Source organism: Trachemys scripta, chromosome 6, assembly GCF_013100865.1.
Source record: "Trachemys scripta elegans isolate TJP31775 chromosome 6, CAS_Tse_1.0, whole genome shotgun sequence".
Taxonomy (NCBI): Eukaryota; Metazoa; Chordata; order Testudines; family Emydidae; genus Trachemys; species Trachemys scripta.
Genome location: NC_048303.1, coordinates 102,848,345 through 102,868,848, shown reverse-complemented (window position 1 = coordinate 102,868,848; position 20,504 = coordinate 102,848,345). Strand labels below are relative to the sequence as shown.

Sequence of the window (20,504 nt, the reverse complement as noted above, 5' to 3'; positions counted from 1 at the left end):
CAGGTGCCACAGGACCCTCTGTTGCTTTTTATAAATAAAACTAAATTCCATGAAAAAGTATGGGAAGAAAACATTGAGAATGCATGGTTTAGCACTCAAAAGTGTGGAAATGCCACACATTTCTAACTAGTCCTTAATTATATGATCCCATGCTATTTTCATGTAAAATAAATATAAGAATCTTAAAGTTGCAAAGGCAATCAGTCAAAAGTTATGAAGTGTTACATATGCAACCTTTATTTGGCTCTCTTGTGCATATGCGTTATGATAATTTTGCGCAACCTCATATAGGAAGTTTATGGCAGACTTAGGGAAGGAATCCAGCTCTCTTGTATCCCTGCCCAATGTGTTCAACACAAGAGAGCATCCTGTGCCTTCTTACAGTCCTCTGTCTCATTCACTGTCCATTCTGTGCATCAAATAAGACAAGGATCCTACATGTATGTGATCATATAATCAATGACTTATCAGAAAGCATATGCACAAGTGGGTCAATTTATGGTTGTAAAGGCAACCTCAATTCTGAAATTTCCTAACTTTTAAGTGCTTGATTTTGCAACCTTAACATTACACATTACAGGTGTATTTTAATGTAATTCTCCAGCCTTATAAAAAAGCAAACTAAAAAACAGACGTTTCATTGTGTAGATCCGTACTGATCCCCTATATGGGTCATCAGCAGAGCTGGAACCCAAAATCTGTAGATCACAGCACAGACCTCTAACACATGAGTTAAGGAGCAACTCGTCGCAGTAATGAGTTGTTACACTCTTTTTGGACCAGCAACTAGAGGGAGATACAACACACTCTTTGTCAATGGCTCACACAACTATTAACTAGACAACAAAAAAATGCTGAGAATCGGGAATCTTGGGTTCTATCCCAGGCTCTGGAAGGAAATGAGGCCTAGTGGTTACACAGAGCATAGCAAGCACACAGATTTGGCATATTAATTCTGTAACAAAGCATAGCTATGTGGATAACACTTTCCATATTAGAGATCTGAGTTCTTTTCACAGATCTGCCCCTTGCAAAGATACATTACTATATAAGCCTTAATTCTATAATCACATAATGGAATTTAGTGGACTGTCATATGGTTTTATGCTTCGGGGGAGAGCCAAGAAAAGAGACAGAGTATGTAAAAAAATCCATAATGCGGAAATATTTGGCCAGAGTGCCTCATCCTATACAATTTACAAGGTCTATAGTAGTCAGCCCCTTTCAAGTAAATCTCTTACCCTACAAGATACAGAGATGCTAGAGCTCCCACATGGCCATTATCTCAGTCTCTCCACATCTGAAAAATACACAAAGGTGCTGGGGTGGGGGAGGGGAGGTGTCTTGCAAATAAAGTTTTCAGTAACGCTAGGCTCCCTCCACTTCATTTGGAAAACATATTCACTCGTCCAAATTTTCCACATGAAGTGACATAATGAATGAAGCAAGTTTCCCCGTGGAGACCAGCCTAGTTCACTGCCCACCTTCATGTTCAGGGCCTACCTTAGCGGTGTAATTTATAATAGATTCTCTCAGCCTCACTCTCACCTTACTCTGTGAGTAGTTTCACTGAGATTAACAGGACTGACTCAAGAAGTGGGGGACTATTCAGAGTAAGGAAGGCTGACAAAATCTGGCCCTTTGTAAGCATAGCACTACAGTAGTTATCACAGTTACTAGAGTACTGTGCTTTTCAGAGCCCCCTAACTTGGCAAAATCTGAACCAATTATCACCAGGACATCCCAAAGCATTTATCAGGAAGGGATATTTTCAGACCGAATATCAGCTTTCTACCTCCAGCTGTTTCCACTATGGGACTGTACAAATAAAGGTCCCAAGTTTGTATTGTTTTTATATAACGAGGAACGGGTTTTTTCCTCCTTGCACTCCCAGATGACTGCGCTGTTTTTGCTCAAACAACAGAGATTTGATTATTTTTTTAAAGAGCAAACTTGCAAAATTTCAACCTTAAATTTTATCAACACTTGAAAACTGTGGGAGTGGAGGGGGTGGGGGGAAAGAGAAAGGAAACTATTATCAATCTTAGCTAGAACAGTTGCTAGTATCTGCCTTATAACACAGTTCCCAGACAAGTTGGGGTAATTTTTTTTTCAGTTTTTTGCTTTGCTACAATATTTTTATTCATTCTCAATATATTTTTCTTTCCTTTTTCACACTGCTTTTGATAATCTTCATTTTAACGATGTTTTCATAAAAGTTGTTGACTTTTCACTCACTAATTAATAGGTGATATTTAAAAGTTTCTAAAAATATATTCAGGGATCTTGCAGGGATTCAGGCTTTTGGTTGCTCCTCAGTGGCACTGCTCTGTTTTGTCCTAAGGGATCATATTCTATATTGAAGAAAGGAATGAGAGGTGAAGAGGATTACCTTAATTTAATAACAAAATGTCTATGTTGCTGAGGGTGCAACATAGGTCTCTGTTCCTAGACAAAAAAAAGGAAAAGCAACATTTTCAGGATAATTTTTATCCAGACCAATCCTTTTGACCATCCCAATCAATTTTGAATTTAAAAGTAAGAGGGTGTGAGCGTGTGAGAGAAAATGCAGTGGAACATCAAGAAGAATTGTATTAAAATAAAAACGAAATAGTCTCCTGTCTATAAAATTATTTTTACACTGGCTACACCATGTCAGGTTCTCACATGATCTATACCACATATATAGATTGCCTTTGGCTCCTGAGTAATACAATTCTGAGTCTTATTTATCATCATCATCTTCTTCTTCTAAATGTGTGTGCTGTAGGGCTATTACTAGAGTATGAAAAAGTTTTCAACATGCCTTTTCTCTTCATTGGAATGAACATTATTTTCTACAGTATTAAAAAGATGATTCATTTCATACACGGGAAAGGTGGGGTCCTGCTTAAGAGAACATTCACAGCACAAATTTAATAATGGTGCAATGCTGACTAAATGATCCGTTTAGGTTTGGAAAAGAAAAAGACAAAAATGGATTAGCTAGCATTCAGAATATCATTGACAAAGATTTGACATTTATTAGAAGGCAATTGCTTGAGAATATGACTTTAATTGTGCATACATATTTTTATTCATTAAAATGAATAACCAATAAAATCCCGCACGATGGTGTCCCAGCCTCATAACACATTCATAAAGTTTCTTAAAGGTTTTGGCAGGGGGCCAGCACAGTCCATTAACTCCTTGCAAGTTGTAAAAAGAAGTCAAGTCATTTCAGGCTGCTTTGTGGTTATGAATGAAACAGCAGGCAGCCTGTATGGAAACGTCACTTTGGATATGGCATTGGTAATGGATGCTTTGCTGCTCAATCAAAGCAGTATGGGCATACGTTAATGCATTGAATCACAATCTAAACCCTGATGCGTTGCAAAGCTAATTTAGTTAAAAGTGGAGGGAAAACGGCAAAAGATTCCAAGTAATGAAGATCTGTTTATTTTGCTACTAGGCTGTCACACTTCATCTGAATAAACTTGCCCATTGCGAAACCAAAAATGATACAATACATTTTCAGCGATGATAACTGCTTTGCTAAGGCTGCTTAATAAACCAAACCCATTCCGGATCCTTGTACTCAAGTATCGATATGGGCAAATCAAATATTGTTTTTGCTTTAACTTCTTTTTTCCCCCTTTTTAAAAACATAAAAAAAGAAAATCTCCCTTTTTTTGTTTTGTTCTCTTACATGAAGGGCCATAAATAACTTCAACAACTGGTAACTAAGTGGCTGTCTTTAACTTTGTCTAACAATTTGAATTAAAGTGCTATACTTTCCCCTTAAGCTTTATAGTACCATCTGTTCTCCCTTTTCATGACATTACAAACATTTCCCTTTGGAGAATGGATTTGGTATTTTTCATCCTTTAGAGAAAAAGGCAAACTTGAATGGTGCCGAATGCGTGGAGATGCATCCAGGACTCTGCAAGCAGAACAGTGAATGGGCTATAGGATTAAAACACTTTTCTCAAGGTGTGGGCCAGCCTTCCTGTTGCTATATTGTTAAGCATTGAAATGCACTTGAAGATTAAAAACAAGTTTTAAAACAAGAATATTTTAAGTGTGTTTCTGGAAAAAAATTAAATGAAAAACAACTTGTATAACAAAATTCTCTTTACTTCTTAGCAGAATATTAAAATTGCACAATCTGGTCATTGACACAGTAACAATAAATTTCATGAATTCAAAAGTAAAAAGTTATATAAAATGTTAATGTACAAACAGTTTGGCAGGGTTTGGAGGGGCAAGCAACTAATCAGCGGGAATGATGTATCAATCTTTTACCTCTGACAGCCCAAGTTCAAGTGTGGCTTAAATCACAAATGTAAAAGCTGTTTGTCTTGCACCTAGTGGGAATTTGCCACAACACAAAACCACAAAATGTGTTTAAATTAGCAGCCTCTTTAGAGGAGGCCAAGCAGTGAAACAGATGGGGTGCTGAGGCCTGGGGCAAACAGCAATAGCACTAGCTACATAAGGAAGATTATAAAATATATGACACTCCTATGCCAAATTCTTATAGATCTGATTGCCATTGTGTAGTAAGTCATTTATCTTTAAATGGTGCTGTCCTATTTTCACAGCAAAGGCTGGCTAACACTTTCAAATTGCCAATAGATTTCAGTCTTTAAAAAGTTGTCACAAAGCATCACTATGTGCACACAAACTTACACAAAGTCATGTATATTATGTGATATACAAACACACAATCACACCTTATGTTAGAGTCAAAATAAAAGCAAACAATGGGGCTATCTAAATGTTTTCACTCTGGCTTAAGATGGCAAAGGAGATAAGCACAATCATAGTTAGTTTCAAAATGATGTTTTAACTACCACCAGTCCTCGCGACCATAATATTTATGTTAAATGTGAACTTAAATGTATACAAACGTGTTACAGTCTGCTCTCATTTACATCACTGTACATTCAAAGTAATTCCATTGACTGCATTAGTGTTACTCCAGATTTACAAAGATTTAACCAAGGACAAAATTTGCCCCAAAGAATCTGTTTCACCCACTGCTGAAAAGCAGCCACCTTTGAGATACAAGGTAACTGTTTAACAGCCCACAGTTGATAAGACTGATCCTACAAATCAATACTGTCAAGTACAGAGCTTACTATTGAAAGTAATCCCATTCAAGCCAATTGGTTATCCAGGGCTACGGAGCAGAAAATAAGATTTCACATGGGCTTACCTAAAAATTCCCTTTTTTTGAGAAGCAAGGTTCACAGATCCAAACAATGGATTGCACAGAATGCATTTATCTCAAATACAATATTCCAAAACATCTGGCTCTCCAGAAAGGTGTAAAAAGACCATTAGTAACCACAGCAGTAAGACCACTGTTTTATATCTCATAACTCTCCAACCACGGCCTCCCTTCCCACCACTCAGTACTGAACTTACTCAGACAATAAGAATGTTTCAGTTGGAAACGAGGAAAGCCACACAGTTCAAGTTACAACTCTGCGTGACATTGCTATTTCATGTCTTCCACAGATGACAAGATCCTCTAGCAAGGAGAGAGAAGTGAGACCCTGATATTTTGACATTCAAAACAATCAGAAAGTGGGTAGAGGGATAGAGGGCATTTGTGAAGGCACTGAAGACAAAATCAATTTTTTAAAATTTTGCTTTACAGTTCACCTTTGACAGAGCAACCTCAAATCTTTGTATGATGTAAGAGCTATGCCTTTATAACAGAAAAAGATAGACTCTTCATTATGATTTAAAGTTTGGAATTTGTAGACCAAAACAAAGCAGGATATGCAATTTTATTTGTACCAGCTATTTTCTCCTGTCCCTGATATTAAGACTGAGGTTTTTAATTTTTTTCTAGGGTTTTTTTTAATTCTTTGGGGTGAGGTGGGATGGGATGGGTTTGCAGAAGGAATAGGTTTCTACTGTGTGTTTTTGAAAGACACAGTCTTCCTCCTAGCAAGCAGCCTGATACTCCTTTGATACTCCTTTCCCTGCCTAGACCTCTGTTCATGATGAACAGAGAGACAGGGAGAAGGTGCACTCATGTCCTAATGAGGACAGGGCTTCATCAGTACTTGCCTTCGATGTCTACTGACCACATTCTGAAGAGGTTTGGGTATTTTTTATGCAGAAGCATTTTTTTAATGTTTAAACATTTACTCCCAAAACACAAAAAGGCACTGAAATTCTGCAGGGCTATATTCAGGCCTGAGAAGAAAGAGAGACTATGTGACACAGCAGTATGATATAATGTGTCAAAGATATTAGTGGGATGCACAAGAGGACTAGACATTTATTTGGATATCGAGAACCCCTACCGTTACATTAGATAAGATTTGTTAAAATTAAGTATATATGCTCCCATGCTTCAAGGCTTGAACCAACAATAACTAATGAGAATTAGAAGCAAGTCTCTGCTGTGAGCAGGTCATTCCATTATTGTCCACTATGGGATTACTTATACCTCATTCTGAAACATCTGGTTGTGGTTGCTGTCTGAGTCAGGGTACTGGACTAACTGGACCTTGTGTGATCCAGTTCAGAAATTCCTAAATTCTTATTAGGACTTTATCAGCATAAAGTCATGAGGTAGTCATCCAAGTCATCCCAAACAAATGCCAGTAAAACCTTCAAATTATACTACACCACCATGTACTTGCCACATAGTCTACACAAAATCAAACATGTAAAGGTAGGGTTTTCAAAAGTGCTCAGCATTGGCTTAACTGTATTCCTATTGAAGTTAATGGTAAAACTCCGACTGAGTTCAATGGGAACAGTGTTACGCCTACACTGAGTGCTTTTGAAAATCCCACCCATCCTGGTTAGCATTTTTTAAAACTGTTAGAGCAACTTTTTTCTCCCGCTTCCCATAATGCCTTCCTCCTTAATGCAGCAATCCCACAGCACAGACCTCTGAAGGAGAGAAAACACTATAACAAATACAATTATAGAAACCTCTAAAAATTATCTGAAATAGCTTTTCTAAACTTCACAGCGTGGCAATTTGACATTCTAGGATGAGATGCAAGTGTTGTATATCCCTATGAAAAGCTGGTCTAATGGGCACATTCTGTGTCACAACGTATCAGAGCTTCAACCTGTCACTAATGCAGAGCTGAATACTGACATCTGGTCCTTGAGACACTATTTTTGGCTCTGTTTTTTGGTGTTGGGAGGGACAGCCAAGGAATCCCATATACAGTGAAAGTAAAGAAGGAAACATTTCTCCAGAAGGTTTTTTCTATGGGTCTTTTTCTTTTAAAAAAATGGTGCCTCTTTAAAGCTACTCTGAGTTTTGGAATGCTAGAAGTAGTCCCAGAAGAGAGGGATTAGTGGGTCAAGTGCTCTTGTCTTATCATGGTTAACAATGACCAGCCAGTCAAAATAATGGTAGGAAATGGCCTTATATTAAAATAGTATAGACTTTTTTTTTCCTATAAAAGAAAATCCCACTTCAGTTTGGTTTAATGCTTCACTGTGTATAAACAGATGACTCAGATTCTTGTTTTACTGCTTTCAAGGATTAGGGCCATGATGACAAATTCGTTTAGGCCGTGACTTGAGAACACTCTGCACTGGTTCAAAATAGTTTATTTTAAACATAGGATTTGATGAGGTGTCGATGGAACATATCTCACAATCAATGATTTTTTTAATTCAATCTACTTTATCATTCCCCCCTCACACTCACACACACACACACCATCAAGTATGTAAAGCAATACAAGGGACCAGAGCCTCAGTCGGTGTAAATTAGCTTAACTCCATAGACTTCAGTGGAGCTATAACAATTTACCGCAGCTAAGAATGTGGCCCAGTATCTTCAAACAGCGCCTGGCCTGATTTACTCCTAATGCATGCTTCTGCCATGAAAATATCTCTCAACATGGGATCCATCTCTATTGTCCCTCAGACTTCCATAGCTAATATCACTCCGTTTACAAACCAAAATGTAACATTTTTCTTTTGTTGTTTGTTGGTTTGTTTTTCAAACTGACAACTCTACAAATTCAACCTGGGCTTTGATAGGGAAACTGGGTTCTTTTCTCTCTCATGCATCATCACCAGTAACAAAAGAATGTACAGGCCAAATTATGCATTCAGCAACAGTTATGCAATCCCACGGTTTTCCAATCAACTGAACTGACAACCCCTCAGCTCTACCCCAGTCCTCCCACTCCCTCTCCCCTTCTGTTCTCCTACTTCCCCAGATGAGTCCCTCCTCTGAATTTTTCAACACAAGCTCAGCAACTGCTCATCAGCTGCAGTTGTTCATGCTGCAGGTGTGGGGCTGGTGGCTGCTTCTCCCTCCACCTTCCTCCTCCCCCACTGGAAGTTCAGAGCATCCTCACTGGAGGAGGAGGATCTACAGGCATGGAGGATTCTTGCTGGCCAGCAAGGGAAAGAGGGAAAAACCTCACCAGCCCCACCCATCCTAGAAGCCTGCTAAGGAAGCTGGCGTCTCAGCAGGAGAAAAGACCACAAAGCTGAAGCTTCTGATGAAAAGCCTGAGAGGTTAAGCAGGTCTGAATGGGAAGCCCACCATGGAGCAGCAAAGAAGCAAAGCAGAAGGCAGCTGGCACAGAAGGAATTCTCATCCTTCTATCTATAGCAGTCAGTGACAGAATCACCTCCTCCCCTACTTAAGGTCCAGTGATAGATAAACTTTTAGCAGGAGGCAAAACAACTCTCCACACTAAAAACTGATGATCTCTCAAGGACCCTGAAAGCTGTCAGCAAAAAGGGAGGTGTTCACAAATAATCACAAAAATGAATAAGGGGTTGTAGGGACTGACTTCGGGAACAAGGTGACATTTCTACAGCCAAGAAAGCTGAGATCTCCCCTTCATCAAACATTGCTTACTTTCAACTCCGACCCAGTCACTGAATAAAACACTTTCTGAGCTCTAATGAGAACCTCTATGGAAAAAGTGCCACAAGGCACATTCTGTTATACATGGTCCATAAGTTTGTGATGATGACAGAGTTTAGGATTTAAACTCTCCTACTGAAAGGAAGCACACAAAGATTACAAGTGTCATCTGTAAAATACTATTGTGGGATTTATACAAAAGGTCTTTTCTTCCATCTTTCTGCCCATCTCAACTGCTAGAACATGGCATACCCTGAATAGCCAAATAGCTATTTCTGCAACTGTTAATGCATTGCTACTGGTAAGACAAGAAAATGCTAGTTGGTGGTAGATTCAGCTATACTCACTTCATAAATGCTACTTAGGACTACGTTCAGAATAGCCTCTTCTCTTTTGTTCTCTAAAATTAGCGGTTCCTAAACGAACATTTAAGGTGCTGAATAATTACTTCTCTAAATCTTGTTCCATTGTGACATTTAACCAGTTCATTTGTGACCAGTTGAAGCCAACAAGTATGATCATTTTAGACCTAGCTGCCTCTTTGGTCTCTGTTAATATTGTGTGTCCGACATCCTTTTCTTGATAGCCTCCTACTAGTATATTTGATTTCTTATGACTTGGGATATATATTTGTACTAATTCTGCTGTATGGGCCTCTCCATTCTGAAATATTATCTCATTAGATGATATGGTATCTCTTAGGTATAATACTACTCCCCCCAACATGACACTCTAAATTGTCCTCCTTTGTAGTTTATGCTCAGATATTACCGTACCCATTATTTCTGCCATTTCACCATGCTTCAAATTTGCTTATTGACTCAAGGTTTGTCTAGTTGTATCATGAGACTCACAACCTTCCCAATATTATTTCAGAGTACGCAGGTCCAACAATATGGTAAATAACATCACATGCAGATTTTCCGTCCCTGTAATATCTAGGCACAGTGGAGCAAGTTGAGGAAGCCATGTCAGCCAACATTTTCAGTTTTAACTTGATCTTGTGGGTTTGTCAGATCAATGGCATTATTTCAATAACATTTATTTATGTGTCACTAAACCAGCCTTGTTAACATATCTTGGTTCATAAAAATCAATACAGTATTTAGATTCACACAGAAATTGGTTAAAAAGGAGAGATGGACGACTTATTAAAGAAGCCAGTGATTAGCAAGAACTGTATCCACTATTTAACACTTTTATCCAAAAACGAGACATCTAAAATAAGATTTTGAAAGTAACCATTGAACAGAGGTTGGGAGGGCATGCAGAAATGACTGACTGCACTGGGGTATTTGTGGTTTAATGGCTATGGATTTAGAAATATAATTTGTTTTATTATAAACATGACAAGATTTTTCATTGTTGCTTACAAAATGAAAAACTAAAAAAAAAATGTTTTTCCAGGAAATGAGTTGTTCCTATGCAAAATGGAGGGCTAACTCCATTATAATTCCAGAGTTCATTTCAGACATGTAGTATAGCGGCAGAGTGTACCACCAATGATATCAAATAGACGGAGATGTAGATCTAGTTGAAGAATCCAAAGTAAAATGTTGGTAATCTTAGGACTGGTGATTGAGTTTTCCCCCTATTCCTCATCCATTTCATGATTCATGAATTCACTGTTCGGAGTGCAGTTCTCATCTGGGCCAGGCAAAAAGTAACGTCTCCAGTGCGATAAATTTGGTCTCTCTTTTGTCACATGTCTAACTTTCCTGTTTTGTTATCAATTCTTCTCTTCCTTCTCTGTCTTCATCCACATTTTTCTCTGTCTTCTTTCCCTACAATCTTCCCATTCCCCCTTTTTTCCATTCTTTCCCAAACCCTTACCCCATTCTTCCCTTCAAAATCCTATTGCCTTAGACTCTCTTTTTCCATCTTTACCATGGTTTAAAAAACAAAGTAAATTAACCCATAAAGAAGACACGCCAGCTGGGAATCCTTCAGAATGCACTGCAAATGAGCAGAGCATGAAGGATACATGAAGAAAAGAAGCTAACATACTTGATCACTGTAGTGACCCATGTAACCTGATACCCTATCTCCAATAGTAGTCAGAACCAAATGTTTCAGAGGAAGATGTGAAACTCTTATGACATATAACTGTACAATAGTATGCCCAGTCAATTAGCAATTGGCTTTAGTCTTTAGAACCATGAGGGTTGATATCCCTTATAATTGCCACAGCAGCTGAGGCTGCAAAGTTTGCAGTAACTTCTCCTACCAGAACTGTAGGTCATTTGGCAGTCACTGGAAAGTTATCCAGTCCTCCCACACATCCCAAACTGCCACAACATAGAATGCACACATAAACTGTTCTTACATTAACCATACCTCTTACATACACAGCCAGCTGTCAGAGGCTTGTCTATATTCATAAAGATATTGTAGGAAATAACTGTCCCCCAGATTTTGTATGATTCACAAGTGCAAGCACCCACTTACTGCTAGTAAATGCCACTATGCACAATAGTTGCTGTGGACGATGGAGATAGGTGGCAAGCCACTTAGCTGATAAACTGCAAACAAGCTGTATCCTCAAGTGTTTCTAAGTACAAAGGTGGATATTACGTAGGAGTGACAACTACATTTTGGTACATGATACGGCAGCCTACCAATTAGAGTGCAAGAGCCTGCAGAAGAGCTAGTGGTGCCGTTTTTATTTATTTATTTAGCTGTAAGTTGTTTCATGATCCGAAGATATGTACCACACAAATCCTAGGGAACATATTGTCCTAATTCTGTTAGCATTCTTCACCTCACTATCAATCCTTGATGGCACAGAATACTATGCTGTTTAGGGAGATAAAACTGGGCAAACTTCAGATCAGCATTGAGTGCCCATGGTACAATCCTGCAACCCCAAATTACTCCTATAATGCTAAGTGTCTCCCACACCTAAATTCTTGCCAAGTTGGGATTGTAACCAACACACCCCTCCACAGATTTTAATATGAGAAAAGTGAAAGTTACAATGTAACTTTCTATTCTAATTATTTTAGTTAACATTAGTTACCTTTATGTGAGTTGAAAATTACTGTACTTTTTTTTTTTTTTTTTTTGAAGTGCATCCTTGTTTTGGGCAACATTCCAGATGACATCTATATCTTCTGAAGGAGGCCTTAAAAAAGGGAGAGGGGAATGCTTGTGGTTTGGCTCTTACTAAGGGCTTCTGGAAGCACTCATTTATTTAGAATCTTGCATCATGATTATATTGTAAACCTCAGAGAAATGAGTTTTAGCCCAATTCAGCCCTATTTAGAATCTAGCTTCTGTGAAAAAGTAGTTTTAAAAAACTAATCATTTTTGAGGAAGTACAGAATGGATATCTTCTAGTAGGCATGTTCCTAAAATGAGGTACCTTTAAACTACACCTGTACACGCTGTTACCACAGCTCTAGAGAAGTTGTCTGGCTATACCACAAGAAGGACAGGAGACTTGTTATGGGTTTTAATCAGGCCGCAACTTTATTATATAGATGTCTGGGACTACCCGGCAGATAAAGTGTACAGTACATGCTTATTTAAATCAATTATCTGGGGCTTTCAACAGTCCCCCATTGTTTAATCCCATGCTTATTCAAATCAATTCTCCAGGGCTTCCACCAGCCCCCCCTTTGTTTCCATCCAGGTCCCCCAGCCGACCCATGGCTTGGACCTTACCATGCACCAGCCTCGTGAGAGGGTTTCGAAGGGCTATGAGAACGGAGGGGGTTGACTCCCTGCCGTGCCAGTCATAGGAGTCCCCAAACCCCCTCCCTCGTTCTGTTCTGTTCCTTTATTCAGGACCTCCTTTTAAGTCCTTTACCAGGCCATTTATCTGGTCACTGGCTGCCCTCCCTATGGAGTACCTGCACTGAACCGCCACAAGGAGGCGCCAGCCATTTGCTTGGCTGCCTCCCCTGCAACCCTGTGGGGTTCCCAGGCTAAGCAGCCCTACTGGGGAGAAAGAACCCACTGTCCCATGTGTATTTGGGCATAAGCTTTCGTGAGTAAAAACCTCACTTCTTCGGATGCATAGAGTGAAAGTCTATGCATCCGAAGAAGTGAGGTTTTTACTCACGAAAGCTTATGCCCAAATAAATCTGTTAGTCTTTAAGGTGCCACCAGACTCCTTGTTGTTTTTGTAGATACAGACTAACACGGCTACCCCCTGATACTTGTCCCATGTGTGATTGTCAAGGGGCACCAGCAGCTCCATTCTTCTTGATCTGGTACTGCAGCAACTGCCCTTAACGGAGGGCTGCATAGGCGACCCATTTTCTGGATCCTTGAATTGACAGGACTCCTTTAAACAAAACAAAATAAACAACTTGTAAGCTGGAGCCAATAATGCGCATTCTGCCGACCACATGACATTCCAAGGTTCCAGAGAGCCCGCGGCTTACGTAATCTGGCAAACTGTAAATGAGACAAGGCTTCTGCTATGCCATTGTCCATGCCCGGCATGTGCTTGCAAGAAAAAACAGATGTTGAAGGTTAAGCATTGGAGAACAAATGCCTTTACCAACTTTCGAATCCTGTGCGATTTGGAAGTTTGGCAATTGATAACCTGTACCACTGCCATGTTATTGCACCAGAGGCACACTCTTATATTGGCCCCAAATTAATAACCATTTGTACTTGCACAATGATACCCCATTAAATTAAGTTAGAAAACTTTTCCACACCCACAAGTCTCACTACATCCGTGTAGTGACTCATACGTAATTGTGTGGTCTGGCTATGCCCGCTATTGCCGCTCCAAGCCAGGCACAAAAACGCCCGCCCCGGGGCAAAAACCCTGCAAGCAAAGTTCAGCTCCAAGCCCAGATAGGTTAACGTAGTGTAAGGGTTTTTGTTTGTTTAACCCAACTATTTAACCAGGGCCTGAAATGTGCCCAACAGGTGAAAACAGCCATTTGACCCAGCTCACCCTGCGAACAAAATTATGCAAATAATGCACTATTTAGTTTAGTTCCGCTGGCCACACCACTGCCCAGTGCAACATTATACTGAATTTTTGAAAGGCTGCACAAGATACTGAACAGCCCATGGGCATACCCTTGTGGAAATAAAATTGCCAGCAGCAGGCGTCTTGCAAACATGCCTGTATTTACAGGGGTTGCGGAAACGACCACCATTATTAAATGCCCAGCAAATACTATTACGGGCCTGAGGCCCCTTTCGAGCTTGTTGCAGTATGAACAAACCCCTGGCGGCCTTGGTGTTATGCCCTGGAACCACAGTGTGTGATGCCACCTTATTCCAGTTTGTGTTGCTGCCCTTAATGTAAACTGCTTATGACATGCCCCCAAACATATTGGGTACCTGCCTAATTATATTCGTATAATTAACAAAGGCTGGGCTGCTGTCTGGGTAGGCCTGTACCATAACGCCCACCTAAATGATGAGGGCAGCCTCCCAAATATTGTCATGTTCTAGGCACCATTGGCCTCTTGGGCAGGCCGCTGTTTTGCTTGCCTTGTCCATGTTTACTGTCTGTGAACACCTTCCCGTGCCATATGGATATTACATGCACAAATTTGCCTTTGAGTGAATTCAATATTTAGTTGCCCTAAGTAGGTGAACTCTCATTGGGTAAGCTACCCCGGCATAACCGTACTGCAGAGCCCTGTTCCCCCATAGGCCCCCTCGGGAGTGTCTACCCTGTCCCCTGCGGTTACATGCCCTGATGGCCGATGAGTTGCCATGTGGCCCTTCCTTGTCCAGCTGCTAAAACCTGAGCCCATGCTGGGCCTACCCTGTCACCCTGTGCAGACCCCTCACATCTAGCTGCCTGAAGCTGCTGTTGTAAATGCAAATTAGCTTGCAGCAGCTGTGTAATACTGTCAGTGATCCCCACTGAAGGTGCCACCCCTAGGTGGATCTGCCCAGGTTTCTCGACCTTCCACTCCTGAGCCCAGAGTATTTAATGCCCCAATCAGCTGACTCTTGTTCCCCTTAGGTGAACTCGCTGAGTGACTGATTGAGCACGGTACCTGCACCTGGCTGTGGCCCCTGCAACTGCCACCCTTTGCCAGGCTGGAAGGCCAGATACCATCTCTGCCCCCCATTTCCCCAACCTCTGTGTGGTTTAGATTACACTCATCCTCGGGATCAGCATTACCGCCATCCCTTGTGTTAGGTGGAAGAAAACATCCTGTTTTTAGGTGACCTTGTACCCTCTGAAGCGTTGTAATGCTGTAGAGAAAACCTCAGAAACGTCACTGACCATTTGCTGCAAATCTTAGCTGACTGCCTCATTAATGCACACAGCCTGCTCACCTGAATACATGGACACTTTTTTGCTGCTTGGACATAGAGACTTGCCCCACCCAGGTTTCGTACCTTTATGCACATCCCTGGGGGGAAAAAGGGGGAGGTGGGAGTCACTGCTGCAAAGCATCTGACCTTCCTCCGTCCCCCTTCCCCCACAACCAACCACAAAGCAGAGCTGCCTTCTTTGGGTAAGCCCAGACAACTTTTGCCCCACCTTTAGTTATGGTGCAGTCATTCTTGTAAGTGAGAAAATACTTACTGAAAAAACTGACTGAAAATTCAAAACAATTTTTTCTTCTAATGTTATCCCATTAATGTGTGATTATACCCTGTAAAGTAATTGGGTAAAACTGGGAATGTCTTACTCAACAAATCTACTCCCTGACTATTCAGAATCATATAGATCTGCAGACTTTAGTGATCAAGGGCAGGATTTTGAAAAGCACTCAGGTTTGACCTAACTGTGTTCCCCTTAAAGGCAATGAAAGTTTTACCACTGAATTCAACAGAAGCTAAGTTAGACCAACAGTGAGCACTTTTGAAAATTCCACCCCAGATTGTTTTGAGTACTTTTTACTCCTGTTGGCATTGCAGAGCCAACACAGTTATAGGAGACTAAGCTGATCCTCTTATGGTTTGAACGTCATCAACACAGTGTGTAACTAAATCCCAGCGGCAGGGCAAAATTGTGCCCTAACCTGCATCATCATAGTTGGGATCTGGCCTGCAGAATCTTTATTACCCATAACGATGTATGACCCAGAAAGAACATAACACAGCTCTCAGATCCCCCATTCAATTTGCAGGACCGGCAGTTCAGATTGCAGTACTGGCAATCTTTTTTCACCTGTAACTGAGCAAGTTTGATCTGCAAGTCATTGAGGTACAAACACGAATGCCAACAGTACTACAACAAAGTTACAGTCACTTTTCATAGCCGACTACACTTTAAAATAAAAATGCTACAGAGTTAATATTTTAAATACCTACAGTTAAGTTTAACACATACTGAAAGACAATTAGTCTAATGAACAATATCAGAACTTTTTATTACTATTTGAATACACTGCAAAGGTTTTGAGACAGAATAAAAGATATTGGTTTGCTCTATCTGCCATCTTTTTGGCTGGTCCTTGTTTGACGGGACTGACTGTAAAGAATGTGTATTTCAAACAAGAGTTTGGATCCTCAGCGGCACACCTGAAGGGGGCAGGGGTAATAGACGGCTTACACCTCACATCGAATTCACAGGGATAGGGCCAGCTGGAACAGACCCCTCTACGGTCATTCTGTAGGCCATAGAATGGTCTGGACACGTTCCATTTTTCTCTCCCTAAATCCTTGCACCTGATATTCCCCTTTCCCTAATGGGGCCATAAGCAGATGGAGTAGAGCTGTATATGATGGCTTTCACATCATCCACTATGCAAAAAGCAACCACATCTGCCCTACTAGGACAGCTCTTACCTATTTGCACCACAGGAGCAATGCGATGAGGATGAAGTGGGAACCCATGACCTAGCTCTATATATTGAAAAAAGACGTGCCTTGTTTGAATCTGACAGAGAACTGGCACAGATCAGGAAGACCAATCCCACTTGAATAAAAGACAGTGTTTATGCAACCTTGGTACCAGATCTGTTGTCACAAACTATTTTGACTGTATGTAAAGAAAACCCCTAAGTGAAAATTATTTACTCTTCATCTATTGTGCAATGAAAAGATTAACTCCCTTAACAATTGGATTTCTTTTGAAGGTGTACTTTCTACCTTCCCTGTCGGATTTTTATTAATGAGAGGTTTATAACAGGTTTTAACTTAAGAATGATTGCTGATGGTAAAGTGCAGTAATTATATGCCTTATGACAAGACATGAAGGTGCATACAAGAGAACTGCATAAAATGCCAACTTAATCTCCCTCACATGAAAAAGGAATACTTTACAAGCTGGCAGATCTTCAATTCTGAGAAACAAAAAAACCTTTCTTTTCCTGACTAAAACAAGAATGGGTTAATAAAAGCAAGAATGAAAATCTCTCTTTCCCCTTCTCTTGTTCGCAAAATATAGTATTACAGGACTTAAAAGAATTTTAAATGCCATGATGTGGTTGAAAAACTGCATGAAGTAAAAGAAGTCTTCTCTAATAATAACAAAACACTCATATTTGAAAGAAAGTTCATAAGCAGTTCATAATGAAGCCCTTTGAGATACATCATATTATATTAAATGAATTCAAAAACAAAACGGAAAATCTAGATAAAGAATGAACAGGTTATGGGTGTAAAATTAAAGTAAGAATTCATTCTGAAGCAATAGTAGCAAGCAGTGGTAGGAAAGTCAATCGTGTTTGTGCTGTTTCTGCATGGCTGCATCTTCTCATACAAGAGCCACTTCTGAACTATAATGAGACTGTGGTAAAGCATCTGTTTAGGGATTAAGGATCCTGCAACACTGAATGTTCAGTTCAGCAGAAACTGGTCACTTGCTTAACTCTGTGCTTGCCACGGTCCTCACCAAACTCTACACACAGCAATCCTAGTTCTTTTTAAATATGCCAGTTATGATTCAGAAATATCATTTCCTCTTGAAAAACGTTTCTAGACTTCAAGGCAAAACTTGTAATGTCACTTGCTGTATAGAAGTTTGAAGAGGGAAATATATACAACCACAAATTACATTACAGATTATGTATAAAACAGAATTTGAAAATTTTAAGCCTACAAACTGTACTGCAAGGGAAGATACGGTGATGATTTCATAACTGTGCACAAATATTTGAAAAGTACAAACACAAGGCAGAAGAGGAATTGTGCAGCATGATACATACAGCAACCTGAAGTAACAGGGTGAAACTTTGAAAAGGAATCTTGAGTGTAGATTTCAGAAAAGACTTTCTGACAGTGAGCTCTCTAAGGCTAAGTCTACACTGGGGGGAGGGTCGATTTAAGATACACAAATTCAGCTACGCAAATAGCGTAGATGAATTTGACGTATCCTATTCGACTTACCCTGCTGTGAGGACGGCGGCAAATCGACCGCCGCAGATCCCCTGTCGACGGCGCTTACGCCTCCTGACGAGGTGGGAGTATGCACGTCGATTCGGGGATCGATTTATCCGTCTAGATGAGACGCGATAAATCGATCCCCGGGAGATCAATTTCTACCGGTCGATCCGGGCGGGTAGTGTAGACTAGCCCTAAGACTGTGTTAACTTTTTTCAGAGGAAGGGATGGAAGTAAAATTTCAGACAACATCTAAAGAAGTAGAAACCTTTATAAAAAGCTTTGAGATCTATGCATGAGAAATGCTATATAAAGGAAATAAGCATTATTATGTATTACTATTACATACAGTACTGTTGGGAATGAATTATGTGACTGAGGGCTTGTCTACAGGGTGGGGTAATGCTCTCTACAGAGATGTGATTTCTAGAGAACACTAATGTGTTGCATATGAATTGGTACACATAGATCCTGCTGGTGTGCACTAAAGGTTCCCTAGTGAGCTTTAACATATTACTGTTTCAAACAGCACTACATTAAAGCACCGAGATCTTTTGCATAATATGAAAAGTGTGAAAGCTATCAATAAAGCACTCTAATGTATGCAGATTGTTGCCAGATTAGTAACAATAATCAATTTTTGGTGTAGTGGCTAAAAGTCTAAAAAACATTTTTAAAGATTTCTAGTAGTTACTATGAGTTACTAAAATATTATTATACAAGGCATCTCTTCTGCTTTCAGCTTTACAATTTGTTGTTCTTCACTTAGTTTTCTAAGCTGCACTGATAAGCAGCAAGACCAATTGGGAAGTGTAAGCTCTGTGAGTAGCAATGCAATACATTTACAAAATTTCTTGAAGGAAAGTGAAAACTCTTCCTCAGCAAATTAAACTGCTTTCTCACTAAGACAAAGTATATAAACTCCTGCTAAAGAGCAAAAGAAAACCACTAATTGTCTGATCTTAGGAAGCTACATCCTCTATGGGCAAGTTATTCTATATATTCCGGATTTTTTTTTTGCACCTTCCATGGTATTGGTTACTATCAAAGACATGACGCTGGCCCACATGGAACACTGGTCCAATCTGGTATGAAAATTCTTATGACACAGAACATCCTCCTCCTATTCTTTGTTCACTGCAACAAATAACTGCGTCCTCCATTTACGAAATCACTTAAGCACCTGCTATTCATCCCGGTAAGACAGGACAACACTTATGCATGTGCTTAACCTGAGTTCAATGGATTTTGAACACTTAATGGTGCCCTCAAGAATAATGCTTTCCTGAATCAGGGCCTACATGCTCCTAGTCTATCCAATAAAAATGACTCCTTTGCAAGACAAATTGAGTCAAGGAATAAGTAGTGTTTCTGAAATTAGCTAAAGGACCACAGCACTCCACAATAACCTTAATCCACTTAACTGATTCATCTGTTGCCAACGGCTCAAATTTTATGCCCACTTGTTGACCATTTATATTTCTCCAGCAATTGAAATTCTCACGTAGAATATATTCTAGTTTATCAAAAACTATCTGTGGAGGAACAGAGAAAGAAACTGAATTATTAACTTTAAAATAAGACTATTTTTTAAAAATATGCTTTCTAAAGATCCATAAAAGGAGTATTATTTATCCATAAGTGAGTGCATGTCCACTAGGGCTGGAGGGATAGGGGAGAGTTAAATGCTTTAGCATCCTACATCATCCTAATACTCATGAGTAGGCATAATGGAAACCTATAGGGAATTCTGGCAATAACTGTAGGGATTTGTCTTCCAAAATCAGCAAGTTTGTGGCAAGATAAGTGACCAGCAGGGATTACACAATATTTTGTCTTTATTTACCTCTTAATATCTTTGAATGACTTAAGCCCAGTAAACTGTGCATATAGTCAGACTTCAGAGTCACAAACTTCTAGAATTATTACCTTTGTCCTCGTTCTCTCTGCTTGCTACACCACCTTACTGCATCTTGTCCTAAATTAAACTGTGCCTCACTATGCATTTGTACAGTGCCTAGCACAAAGGAGCCCTGATCCTCATTGTGTCCTCCAGACCTTAATATAATTCAGCTAAGGAGGGGTATGAGGGAAATATGGTATTTCTGTAAAATTATTTTCCAAGATGTTTCTTGCTTCATATTCTGCTTGACCTCAAATTTTATTTTAACTAATGCCAGATATTAACATAAAAAACAAATATGGCCATTTAAAAATATTTATTACCTTATTAACTCTTTGAAGAGAAATAATAGAGAACCCCCACCAAATACAAATACACAGAGACCTTCTTAAGCATTAATTTGGCTGGTAGAGTTGGAAACACCAGTGTTCTAAGGGTTAAACTGCTTTAAGCGTTCTCTGCTGAAAAAAG

The 20,504-nt window shown here is 39.8% G+C and overlaps 1 protein-coding gene across 14 annotated transcripts in view; it reads right to left on the bottom strand.

The window, feature by feature from the left end:
• Positions 1 to 20,504, bottom strand: part of NFIB (nuclear factor I B) — a 225,275-nt gene that overhangs the window by 120,253 nt on the left and 84,518 nt on the right. Inside the window, exon 3 of one of the 14 annotated variants that reach the window (XM_034773070.1) lies at positions 13,035 to 13,154. The exons of the other annotated variants lie outside the window; for them this stretch is intronic. Within the exon in view, the coding sequence (XP_034628961.1) occupies positions 13,099 to 13,154 (56 nt within the window). The 3' untranslated portion in view covers positions 13,035 to 13,098. Of the gene's footprint in view, positions 1 to 13,034; positions 13,155 to 20,504 lie in introns of those variants that run through there. 14 annotated transcript variants of the gene reach the window in all.